Source organism: Anarrhichthys ocellatus, unplaced genomic scaffold (assembly GCF_004355925.1).
Source record: "Anarrhichthys ocellatus isolate YVR2014 unplaced genomic scaffold, GSC_Weel_1.0 scaffold41, whole genome shotgun sequence".
Taxonomy (NCBI): Eukaryota; Metazoa; Chordata; class Actinopteri; order Perciformes; family Anarhichadidae; genus Anarrhichthys; species Anarrhichthys ocellatus.
The window spans coordinates 1,844,321-1,857,305 of NW_022280071.1; the positions used below are offsets into that span (position 1 = coordinate 1,844,321).

The 12,985-nt window shown below is 42.9% G+C and overlaps 2 protein-coding genes across 3 annotated transcripts in view; both read left to right on the plus strand.

Annotated features, from left to right (window-relative positions):
• The first annotated feature begins 6,724 nt into the window (after window positions 1-6,724).
• Window positions 6,725-7,156, plus strand: pth1a (parathyroid hormone 1a). The gene is made up of 2 exons (XM_031868085.1): window positions 6,725-6,807; window positions 6,895-7,156. Exons 1-2 carry the CDS (start codon window positions 6,725-6,727, stop codon window positions 7,154-7,156), a joined length of 345 nt encoding a protein of 114 aa, XP_031723945.1.
• A 612-nt stretch (window positions 7,157-7,768) lies between these two features.
• Window positions 7,769-12,985, plus strand: part of LOC116394782 (BTB/POZ domain-containing protein 10-like) — a 13,731-nt gene continuing 8,514 nt past the window's right edge. The window contains exon 1 of one of the 2 annotated variants that reach the window (XM_031868099.1): window positions 7,769-10,750. In XM_031868099.1, the coding sequence (XP_031723959.1) occupies window positions 10,623-10,750 (128 nt within the window). In that variant the 5' untranslated portion in view covers window positions 7,769-10,622. The remainder of the gene's footprint in view (window positions 10,751-12,985) is intronic. The other variant, XM_031868100.1, reaches the window with a different exon arrangement.

The following is a 12,985-nucleotide window of genomic DNA, read 5'->3' on the forward strand; positions in this document are numbered from 1 at the left end:
CTGCAGGCTGCAGGCTCAGGTTGATGGCAGGGCCTGATGTTTCCTATATTTGTCTCTTTCTCATCGTGTGTGCGTCCTGTAGGGAGGAGGCAGCTGAGAGGGAGTTTGGATTTCCTTTAGATACGTAGACACAACACAGGCATACACATACATGCACAGTACAGTCTGACTTTAGAGCAAGACTAACTTTAGCTTTGCATCGAGTGGCACAGTAAACTGACTCAGTAATGATAGTTACACAGCAATATCTATGGAAGGTTTGCACAATAAACGTTAGCTACCATAATGCTACTAGTCATAGACCCAGAAAGGCTAGTGCAGAAGAACCCAGGACCAGAATGTACTGCATTGATCAAGAGTGTGTTTTATTGATTATGAAGTTAGACTATATGCTTGTGACATATTTAATCTATCTAGATAGTATGCACACATGCCTTATGTGCATAATTTCAGGAGAGATCAAATCAGCCTATATTAACCTCTTAAACCCTAGCCCTATTTTTAGCCCTATCCATGCTTGGATAGTGTCACCTTTACTTGCCTGAACAGCGGACCGTACCAGGCCTTTATTTGAAGCAGACTGATATTTCTCATTCACTCTGTTTGATAAGTATAATTGGTCATGTTGAAGAGTGAAGCTTCCTCCTTTTTCTGATCTGCTCCGGTTTGCCCTGACATTTTGTTACAGCAGTATGCTGTTAATACAAACTCCACACTTCCCTTTAACTGTTTCAAATTAAAAGCTTTGTTGCAGTGCACAGAATCCCTTCATTTCCTGACAAGGTTGCCTGCTTCCCATGCACTACTTCACATTGTAATCTTGTGACACTTGTATGTTCCCACTAAACATTTTTGAACACACATCAAACCTGAACTAGGACAATTACTTGAGATAAGGAATCCGCCGTGTTGTTGTTTTTTGTCCCAGCCTGAATTTGGGTCTAGCTTTTATCTCTTTGTGGCAAACATGTCATTGTTTGAAAATCGACTTTTATATATGAGGGGAGAGAAGAGAGAGAACAAGCCTCCTACTTCAGCACACTTCAGCAACGAATGTTACTGGGGTCCCGACAGGAAATTGCAGATGAACATTTAAGTAGGAAGACAAATTATAGGCACTACAGACTGTGGTAACAATACTTCATGTAAATTACTACATATTCTACATAAAAAGTAAAGTAAAAATCTAAAATACAACTTGAACAGATCAGATGGCAATACTAGCTTTCTGTGAGACACTGAAGGGCCTTTCACTGCGCTCTGAAACACACTCTAACGGCCGACACGACGGCTTCTAGCTGCCAAAGTGATCCTTTTCCCCAGACCAGTGTCTGGCAAGCAGAGGACCAACTACACAGAACCCGTTGACCCAGAGTTGTGTCTGGCAGGCAGAGGACAAACTACACAGAACTTATTGACCCAGAGTAATGTCTGGCAGGCAGAAGGACAACTACCTAAATCCTAAACCACTGTGAGCTATCTTATTGAGTTCCCTCTGGTAAACAGTGAAGCAGAGTGTACAGTATGTCTAGGGCTTTTATTGTGAAAGGGAAGAACTAAGGAGTGGATCTTGTCTACGCTGCTTTTGTCCAGGTTGAACGAAGTAATATATTTTGCTGTCTGGTTCGGACCATGGAGCCTCCCTGTTGTATAATATAAGTGTACCTACTGAGAACATCCGTCCCTCAAAACGTAATTGGTTGAGACCTTATTATGCAATGCTACAGCTCAGAAAATTGACCTTGTTCAAGAAAACTTACATCACCTTGTGGATGCATAATATTTGCGTTCTCTGTGAAAGTACTCATGACAAAAACATCAGTTTGACAAAAATATATTCCAAATTAATCGCGTCAAAGATACAACCCATTTGTAAAGGCCTTGGCATATTTTTACTTTTAACTTAATACAAATTTCAGCATACAAACATGCTCATGGATGTTGTAAAATGTAAAAAATGTAAAAAAAAATGGTGTATGCATTATGGGCTCATGGCACTTACTGCTTGAAAGCTGGCTGTGTGAAGCCCAGAAGGGGAATTTGATGGCTTGTAATAACTTTCTTTTCAGAGTGGTGTGAATTGTGGCTCAGTGGTAGAGCAGGCACGTCGGCTCCGCCAGACCATATCAATGTGTCCTTGGGCAAGACGCTTAACCCCAACTTGCTCCCTACTGTGTATGAATGTTGTATGAATGTTAGTCCTGATGGGCAGCTGGCAACTTGCATGGTAGCCCCTCCATCAGTGTATGAATGGGTGTGAATGGGTGAATGATGACATGTAGTGTTAGTGCTTTGAGTGGTCGGAAGACTAGAAAAGAACTATACAAGCACAGTCCATTTACCATGTACTGGTTGAAATTGCCATGTGAATTATTTGTTTCTCTGATGCCTGATCAAAGCAACCCAGCGAAGTGAAAGGAATTGAGGCATTAGTAATGGTCTGGTGTGGTGGTGTCTGGTGGCAGTAAAACGACGATGCCATGCCTTCAGAGGGAGGACAAGCCAGTCTGCAGTTCCGGGAAAACCGTGTCATGCTGGAGTATTGAACTGCCTAATGCACACGAGCTGGTTAAAGAGGACCCTTCTCCCCTCACCATAAATGCTGCCAATCACACTGAGCTGTGGGGCTGTCAAATGTAAGCATTCCTATAGGTTGTTGTCTGAGCTGTGATCATGTTAGAATTGAAATTGTTTTACATTGCATGGTATATTACTAACAGACTGGTGAGTTTTGGACCCACCTCTTCTCATCAACAATAGCCAATCTCAAAAGTACCAACATAGTTCTCCCACTCCATAAAGCTGAATATTCATTAGTTTGCAAATCAACAATAAATCAAATGACAAGGTGTTACTTCTAGTGATGAACACAGAGTTATCGCACATATTGAACTTACATTGATCAACTCTAAATGAATACTAATCTTGCTAACTGTGTATGATATGTATTAATAGACAATCTGCTGCTAACACGATTAGCATAAAAACGTTACAAAGTTCTGCTGTTCCCAAGTAGCCAAATAACAGTCAGTAACAGCAGCTGTAAGTATTTAGATTTTGTTGTGAGATCTTGTTTTAGTCATTTCATCTAAATCCTATCATACCCTCTCCAAAACAAACAGATCATTTTCTTTTTTGGCATAATATTTTCAAAAAGCCAACCAAATCCTTTCATTCATCAGTGTTTCTATGACATCCACGACAACGTCCTTGAATCACATTTATTAATACATCCGTGCTCTTGTTTTCTCCAAATCATCTTTCAAGTGACTTGAGACGAGCAGCATCTGTGCAATGTTATTTATCTTCTCTGTCACCCTTCTCAGGACATGTCGTCACCCTCTAGAAAAGTCAAAGCCTACCCTGAAATAGCAGTCCCCCTCTCCTTATTGACTCCTCTGTAACTATTCTTAAGTCTTGGGGACCAGCTTGCCTTACTGATGCACCTGACTTGCAATAACTGTGAATGTCAGGTTAATATAAAGATGAATACGGTACAAATGATTTGGCCTGTATCTACTATCACTAGACTGTTGGATGATGGGGCCACCGGTATTTGTTGTTGTGGAATTGTTGGCTTTGAAGTCTCTTGCCTTGTTATACTCCCGCACACCTTGCTGCCTTTTCATGCCATCGGTAACATGCTACACATTAAAGCAGCATGAGGTAATGAGAGCTGCGAGGTTTAGGACCTAAGGTCAGAGGTCGATGTGTTCAGCGGGTGTCATCTAAACAGGCCGTAGTCCTTCATAGTATTACGGGAAAGCCAGTGGAGGTCAATGTCTCTGAAGGGCCCCACCGACCACCGTAAATCTTTTTAAAGCTGGTATGTAAACAACTTTAATCGCTGACTACATGAGCCATTTCTTTATGTATCATCAAGTTCAATCACAGCTGTAAACTGCTTGAATAAAAGATTTTGCATGAAAAACCAAAGGGGCTGTAAAAAATATCTCCTTTCTCTATACTATCGGTAGATGCAGATACATTTCAACAAATCTACGTCCTATCACATCTTCTTGGCCTAGGTGGAAACAAAAGTTTCTGCTTGGCACAAGGTTATACTCTACCTCTCTTCCTGCGCCGTCATGCTTCTTTTTCCTCGTGGGAAGAGGGTTTAATATGTTTGGACCAATCAGGAATGAGCACTATGGCACAGATCACAATGGAGCTTTACAGCGTTTTAGTTCTGCAGTTTGCAAAGATAAAATGACACTTCTACTTGACATCACATTGATATCGCTGCAATGCAGTATAAAGTCTTATTTGCTCTTTTTTTAACCTTTAAATCAGTCTGACCACAGAATAACGGGCTTGGTGTGAACAGATCCTTTGTGACATTACATAGACATTCCCAACTCCTGCTACATTTAGAAAACCCGTGGTTACCTAATGTGTTGTGTGTGTGTGTGTGTGTGTGTGTGTGTGTGTGTGTGTGTGTGTGTGTGTGTGTATGGGTGGATGACCATAATAAGTTGCAGGGTGTTTCTCTCTAACGTGACCTGAGTGGTCCCATGGATTGATCTTTCTTGGGACACCTGTGGGTGAAAGCTGAGGGGGGGGGGGGGGGGAGCTTGACCCTGATGCCTGGATGACAGACAGAGTGGGAGGGTGGAGGGTGCAGAGAATTCAACTGTAAAAACTATTAGGATTTGTTTTTGGTGGAAACTATATGAGAATATAGTACAAGTTGAATAGTAGCAGAAACCCTGAAGCAGGGTGGAGGATGAGCTCATGAAGTTTTAACATTTGGAAATACTCAAGTAGAGTACAAGTACTCAAAAGTACAGTGCTAGTGATGTACTTCCACCAAGTTACATTCCACCACTGCTGTGACTGGAGCTCGTGGTATTGAGCATGCTGCGTTACTGTCATGTTGAATTCAATCCACAGTAAGTCTGTGGATTATCTTGACCAACCAAGGTGAAAATAATAGAAACCAAAATGATCTGGGTGACATGTTTGGTACTTAAAACTAGTGTCAGAAGTCCCCATCAAGAGGTCACATGATAACACCTGAGGCACTAAGGACACGCCCCTTCAAGTACAATCCCCTCACCTAAACCAGAGGCTGTATATATATACTGCCTTGCTTCCTTCTTTTCCTCTTTGACTCCGGCTATGTTGTGTGTGTGTCGTGTGAGTGATTTCCTCACTTAATATGTGCTTTCCTTACTACCTATGTTTCTCTCAAACTCTCATCCTACCCTCATAGCTCTGCAGATGAACAACTAGACGGCTAGATACGCTTTATTTATGTCTCAATAAAACAATATGGATATCGGCCAATATTGGCTTATTGCAGATATATAACTATCATTTTTACTGTGTTGGCCTATTAAATAAATTGCTGTACAGAAAACATTACAAAGTGTGGTCACTGCTCTCTAAAAATACGATTTAAAGGACTCTTTATCAGAAATGCTTTGTTGTATATTAATGTGAAAAATGACTATCGGACAACATATTGTCACCACATTATTTAAACTTTGAAATGTTTATGGTATTGGCCACAAAAATAATCCTTTAACACTCAGACTAATCTAGATACCACCGTGGATGCAAGGGAGTCACAATTCTTCAGAGATTCCCAAGTTGACACGCATGCATGCACACACCTTTCATGACCAAGCCAGTGACGACAATGGCATCACCCACTGACACACCTCCTGAACTCCCACTCACTCTTTGATTCAGGATGTTTTGTCTGACGTCAGGTCAGTGTAAAAGCCTTTTTTTGGGAGGCAAACTCATTAAAACAATGTTAATTCTTGAGTCAAGGTCCTATGTAACCAGGGAGACTCCCAAGTGGTCAATGAGAGTCATAAATTCATGTCATTGTTGTGCGACAGGCTGGGAGTCAGACAAAAAAGGTCACAACAGATGTGTACTAATAGATCTGGCCACTCTATATAAGTAGAGGGAAAATAACCCAGAGGCATGCAAAATTGAAAATGTGTGCATAAAAAATACTTGAGAAAGAAAAGTATCAGTCTTGGAAACAGGGTTTGTTATGTAAAACCCCTTTTAATAAAAAACAGTTTAGTCATCCTGTGATCACTTTTATTGGGATAACTAATGTGATGATGAAACAACATAGTGAGGAGATAAAAATAACTCTTTGATATACGACTTGGAAATGCTTTGCTTTTAAAGTTAGGAACTTTGGTGTACGTGTGTGTTTGTGCATACGGTGGGTGTGAGCAACATGCAAAGCCTTTAATTTGGTCTGGTATGACAGCAACAGCCTGAAGCCCCCCCCCCCACCCCCACCCCCCAGCTGGAGGTGTGACATCAACAGCAATAAGGAGGGCAGCTCATCAATGGCTGGCCCAGGGGCTATAAAAGCATGTTGGGAGTCCAGTGCTTAGAACTGATAGGAGCTAACCCCCAAACCAGACGGCTTCACTTCCTAGGCTGGTAGCCACCACCAGGTATGTTCAGCTTCAGAGTTGTAGGCCGAATGCACCTCAACTCGAGTTTATTCTTTTATTCATTTTAATATTATTTTCATGATATTTGAGTGTTCAAGCTATAGGAGTTTCAACAATAAAAATAAACGAACTTACATTTTAAAAAAACATGTAATTGATTAATTTATTCCACACTTATTTTAACACAAGGACATTTCAAATTCAGTTATTTTGTATTTCTTTGCAATATAGTTTAAGTCATGAAAGATTTTTAATGATTTTGATGAAATTATTTTCTTTAACAGATCAACATGCGCAATCTGGACTATAAAAACGTGTTCATTTCGCTCTGCATTGTACACCTCTTCACTCTCAGTGGAGGGCGCCCCCTAAGGTAACCCTCCCCTCCTTCGCCTCTATTTATCAATTAAGATCACCTTCACTGCTACATGTTAATTAAACGCCATGCTCCTGTGTACAGGAAAAGGACGGTAAGTGAGGTCCAGCTCATGCACGACCTCGGGGAGCTCAAGCAGGTGCAGGAGCGTCGGCAGTGGCTGCAGATGAGGCTACAGCTCCAGGGCGCCCACACCGGGCCGACATGGGGGAGTATCGGAGAGGTCGGCCGAACGAGGAGGAGACTGCGCCCCAAAGAGCTGCCTGACCTGAGCGACATGACACCAGAGGAGATCCAGTTGGCTTTGACCTTATTGGAAAATCTCCTCAAGTCAAAGCAGTCCTGATTTTGGTTGATTTTATTTCATCTTCGACGTTCGGCAACATTTCCAACACCCTCTCACAGAATGTTAGGCCACTTTCTCTGTTTGTCCATTTCAGTTATTTTTGTTTGAAACTAGTTGTCTGAATGGGTCCGGCTTTTATTAGGATGTACTTTTATTTTATTTATTTTACATTATCTATATTATTTACTTGCTTTTTATTTATGAAATTGTTATTTATGAAACTGCTAAAGGCAAGCTTCCCCGTTGTGTATATGCACTTTTATTTAACAGGTGGTGGTGTAAACCACTCGTAAAGCGACTTACTTCATCAAACTGAAGGCGATAACGAGTTGGACCAACAATGTTTTGTATATTTTTATTTTATTATATGTATGTTTTAGGCGTGTGTAAAATGAAAATACAAAAAAAAAGATTTAAATTGCTTTTAATAATGTTGTTTGAATTGATTATTTGTACATTCAGAAATGTAGACTGGCTGTTCTCTACAGTTATACTAAAATAGATTATTCTGTATGTCCTGTTTATGGTGTGCACGCGGGGAGGGTTGTCCCTTAGAATGTGCGATAGTCTCGCGATATGATTCACGCGAACTCCGCTTTCCCAAATCAAAACAAGGGATCCACAGCCCGGTGTAGCGGTAACAAACGCCAGCGCATGAAGCTGGGGGGCTTCCAGGAATACGGGTCTGTTGTCCTACACGTATTGAGGCGGTCGCACAGCGGACTGTCGCAGCTCCTGGACTAAACATCACTCAGCATGTAACGCGAGGAGGTAAAGAAGAGTTGTTTCAAAGTGGTGTTCATGGAGCCGGGCTGGCTAACGTTAGCTTAGCCTATCGGTTACCAGGCGGACCAGAAAGTCTCAAATCCTCTGAGCCGCGTTAACGTTGTTGTTTGTTGAGTGACTTATTGCTTCATACAACATTAAACATACAAATCACATTAAACGCAAGAACGGCATTGAGTTTTATTCGGTAGGCAAACGCCATCAGAATATCGGAATTGAGAATTGATGTACGAGACAGAAAAAGTGTGTCCGTGTATTTATTTTATCTGTTCAACGTTACTACTGAGATATGTAACGTGAGGGCTACACGGTAACGTTAGTCGAGGTTAGTGCTGCTGGACTGTAAGCTGCCTCCAGACAATATGACCAGAGTGCGTCTAGCACGAGGAACCATCGAGAAACAGAAGCTCCTCGCGCTAGCGTTACAGGTCTGGATCTCTGTCTCGTGTTTCTCTTCATGTAGCTTAGCGAACATGAACGAATGCTGTTTTATGAAGTTACCGTAACACCATGCCGAGCACAAGCTCTTTGAACACGAGTCTACTTGTAACGTTGTCTGCACATGCATTCGTTTTACAAAGCACTATATAAATGAGACGTGTGCAGTTCTCTGAGGTCCATTTCCATGCCGTGACCATCATTTCCATATTGTTTGAGTCGCTCAAACAGCACAACCCTCTGGTTGTCAGTGGATGGACTGGTGTTGTAGTACAGACAGATGTTCCGATGGTTAATCCCACACTGTGCATCATCTGTTATTACTCTAATATGGGGGCGACTGTGGCTAAGTGGATAGCGGGGCCGTCTTTCAATCAGAGGATTGAAATCCCCGGCTCCGGCTCTGCTGGTCGCATGTTGCAAAAATTGCACACCCCAAAATTGCTCCCGTAGTTGTGCCTACGGTGTAGAAATGTGATAGAATCTGAATTGTAAGTCGCTTTGGATAAAAGCGTCTGCTAAATGACTGTAATGTAATGTAATATAAGTATGGTAGAGCTGAGCTGGAGGTGGCCTGTTGATGGCGCCATCTGGATCATCCCGTGCAAAAGAGACCAAAAAAACCTGAAGAGTTAACAAATGAGGTTATGGTATTTGTCCAGATTTTTTACTGTACTTGAAATAATTCGGAAAGCAGTGTTATTTGGGAATGATGGCAATGTGCCTCTTACGTCCAAGCCTGGAAGAGTTTCATGTAGTATTTAGTGTAAAAGTGTCGGCTACATGGAGCCAAAAGGGTGAAATACGCTCCGAATCAACCAAAGTGATGAATGATACATTTAGTCTTGTCAAGTTAACATAAGTAATACATGTAAACAGGTTGTAAAAGTAAATAAACGCAGAGTGAAAATGTCAAAGGGATGAACTCGAGTTCAAAAGTCTGGGATGAAGCTGTTCCTGGTAGTGCAGGACCGGATGCTGCCGACTGTCTGCCGAACAGCACTTCTGTCACTTCCTGTTGTCCACAATCAGCTCCTTTGCTTTGCTGATGTTGAGATGGAGGTTGTTCTCCTGGCACCAAGATGTCAGGACTCTGACCTCCTCTCTGGAGGTCGTCTCATCACTGCCGATGAAGATCGTGCCGTCAGCAGACTTCATGCTGGTGTTGGAGCTGTGGGGGGCCATGCAGTCATAAGTGAACAGGGAGTAGGCCTACAGGAGAGGGCTGAGGGGCCCTGGTCTTGAGAGTCAGGCTGGAGGATGTGGTGGTGTCTAACCACACAGCCTGAGGTCTGCCCATCAGGAAGCTCAGGATACAGTCACAGAAGGTGGTGTTTAGTCCCAGACCTCTGAGCTTGATGTAGTGAGCGGTAGAACATTTGTAATTTTATCCTTTTGAAGGACCTGCTCACATCTGTCCTGGATCTCATTCGTGGGCAGGGATCCTGGTCCTTTTGTACCTCCTCAGCCAGGAAGCTGTTCTCACAGTGTTCAGTTCATCTGGGAGAGATGCAGACATTATCTCAGCATCTACTGCTATTTTGACTCTTGATAATAACTAAAACTCTTAATAACATAACAGAGAGAGTTATGTAATAATATGACATGTTGATGGCATATTTCATGTTGCAATATTGATGCTGAAGGATCAGAGAAGATATAGGTGGAACATTTGTGAAGTCAGTGATCTTACTTTAATCTACTTTAATACACCTGTGATTACTGGTAGCCTTCTGTTAATCTGGATGTAAGACAAATGTCAAATCAATATTAGTATCTCTTACATAACCAATGCTATATGTTGCGGTTACGCTACCGAATGCACTGTTTCCTTTTCCAAAACATTTTCTCCCACTGTGGAATATGAAGAGGTGTTTAGTAGACTACAATATTTTTCACAACATTTGTTTCGTTTATTATTATTATTTTTTGTGAGACACCTCTCTAAAGAAATCCCGCTGTAGGATGTGTTTTGCTGTAATTAACGACCAACGTCAGTGAATTGCATCACTAGCGAACGGAGAACTCAGAAGTGGGAGTTTACAGGGAGCACGTGAAGGCAGCATCGCTGTGATTCAGTGGAGCACGCGGCCATTCACAGTCCCAGGTCCCTCCGGTGAATCTGAACGACGAGCCGGTGCGCGGACACATTGAACGCTCTCGGTCGCAGCGGTGGATTTTTAGCAGCGAGTTAAAATCCCGGTTTGCGTGTGTGAAACGATGCTGGTGAAGTCGGAAAGTAATGAGCGAGGATGCTGAAGCTGCCGGAGAGCCCGCTTTGTTCTTCGGCTCGCGGGGCTTCTGTGCCGCGGTCATCCCGCAGCTCATCCCCTGCTGCTTTGTCTTCACTTGGCCCTCCGATACAGACCGGTAGGTGACCGCGAGCTTTTAGCTCCGTCATTGTGATGTTAGCGCCGATTATTATTCTAGTGCCCTAGAAAGAAACCCGCTGACCGTGTGGTCCTGGATGGGACTCGTCTGACTCTGGTACTCTGCTTTAATAGTGATCTCATGGTATTTATTAATGGCAACGATGTGAGAGATCCCCACGCTATTCCTTAAAATGTAAACAAAGACAGGATGATCTTCATATGTGTAATATTTCATATCCAGTGTTGAGCATCGTTTGAACGGGTGTCCACACAGACTGCAGCAGAGCAGCTCCTCTGCCCTTGCCCGTCAGTGTGTTGGTGTCAGAAGACCCTAAATAATAGATGGGACCCTCACCCCTCGGGGCTCTCACTTCATGCTTTTAATAGACTGCCAGGACGCCTTGCATCTTTATCCGACTTAATGTGTCTTAGACGTGTTGGTGCACGTCACTTGTATCTCACACGTGCACCCGGAGCTTCTGTAAGAACCTCAGCAGAAAAAGATGGAAATTGTGATATGTGTGTGTGTGTGTGTGTGGGGGGGGGGGGGGGTCAGTAACGGGAAATTGGACAATTGAAATATTACCTCCCTCTTGTTCTCTCTGGCTGTGTGAGATGGAGTCTGCTGTAAATGTGCAAGATGAGCTGCCTGCCCTGAGTGAAGTGCTGCCTCCTCAGTTCCTTTGTTCCTCTGCCCTGCTGCTCTGTTTGGCTGGAAGACACACTTCTGTGTTTATGATGACATTTCTGTCAGCCATTTAAATCCCATTGGAGATAAAAGATGGATTAATGCCCTTGTGAGGCACTAAGGTAAATGCATGCATATTACGATCAGTCGCCTCTCAGCCAGATTACTTCATTGTGTCAATGTTCTCTTCAGTAAAACGCAATACCTGTGGTTTAATGAGTAATACTGTTCTGAGCCTTTCTCCTAAAAACCTTCAATGCTGTTGTTTCACATTTTCACTGATGGGTAGTGTCTGTTATAGAGGCTGAGGGAAGGTGTGTGTGTGTGTGTGTGTGTGTGTGTGTGTGTGTGTGTGTGTGTGTGTGTGTGTGTGTGTGTGTGCGCATTTCTTCCTTTCCTCAGCTGCTATGGTGACCCTTGTCTTCAAGGACATTGCCAGTCTGCTGCTGTGCTGTGAAGCTGACATATTATAAATACTCCGATCTCTGAAATGTTCAAAAGCTGAAGGTCAACCTGTTGTCTCTAAATGACCAGTGGAAACACAAATCTAAAATAAATTGGTCCGGTACTGAGGGAGACCGCCGTAACCAGCTGCTCAACGAGCGGCAAGGTCAGCTGTGCAGCATCAATGTAATGTTACGTTCACTAGACGTGCCTGTTGTTTAGATGGTTATTAAAAGTGTCCGTCAACATTAAGGAAAGAATCTCATTGGTTGAGTTTTGAAAGGTCAGGGGCAACCGAGGAAATGTTGTGCTATGTCTCAGTCTACCCGTCCAATCAGCCGTTCAGTCAGATCCAGATGTTCCGGCGTCTCTAGAAGCAGCCCACTGGGCGTGGTGCATCGGAACAAAACACTAAAGTTGATTCAATAATGAACAGCTCACTTCAGCAACTGATGATATGCACTTGATCTATTTGGTGTAACATGCGATATAAAGCCTGTGTGCCTCTGTGAGCTGTCGGTCAGGGCTTCACTCTTTGAGATGATCTGCCTTCCCTGCTCTCTGGTTCATGGTGGGCTACAGTAGAGGGTCATCATCATCATATTTCATGTTTCACAGCAGCTCTCTTCAGCATGGCACCTGGATGTGTTTCTGGCTTAGAAGCTCAACACTGTTGATCAGATAGCTAACACTGTCACAGACATTCATCAACTCAACTACATAGAGTCATTTATCAGAATTCAACTGAATGATAATGTAATTGTAATGTAATGGAGATAATTGGAAAAGGTTTAGTGCCATTCTTTCCCCATCAATACCAAAACCTTTAGTACAGTAACAGTTTTTACTCTGTTAGTGCTGTTAATGCCCCTACTCATCACTGATTCTCAGGGCTGCTTGTCTGGATTACATGAACCCCTCCAGGAAGCACCACCTGCTCTGAGGCGAGGTGCACTGGTTGTTACATCAGTCCTGAACCTCTGGAAGAGCAGCCTGCTGAGAGTTTTTGCCATATAGCTTCACATGGATACAAACTCTAATGGGTGCTTGTGCTTGTGTGTGTGTGTGTGTGTGTGTGTGTGTGTGTGTGTGTGTGTGTGT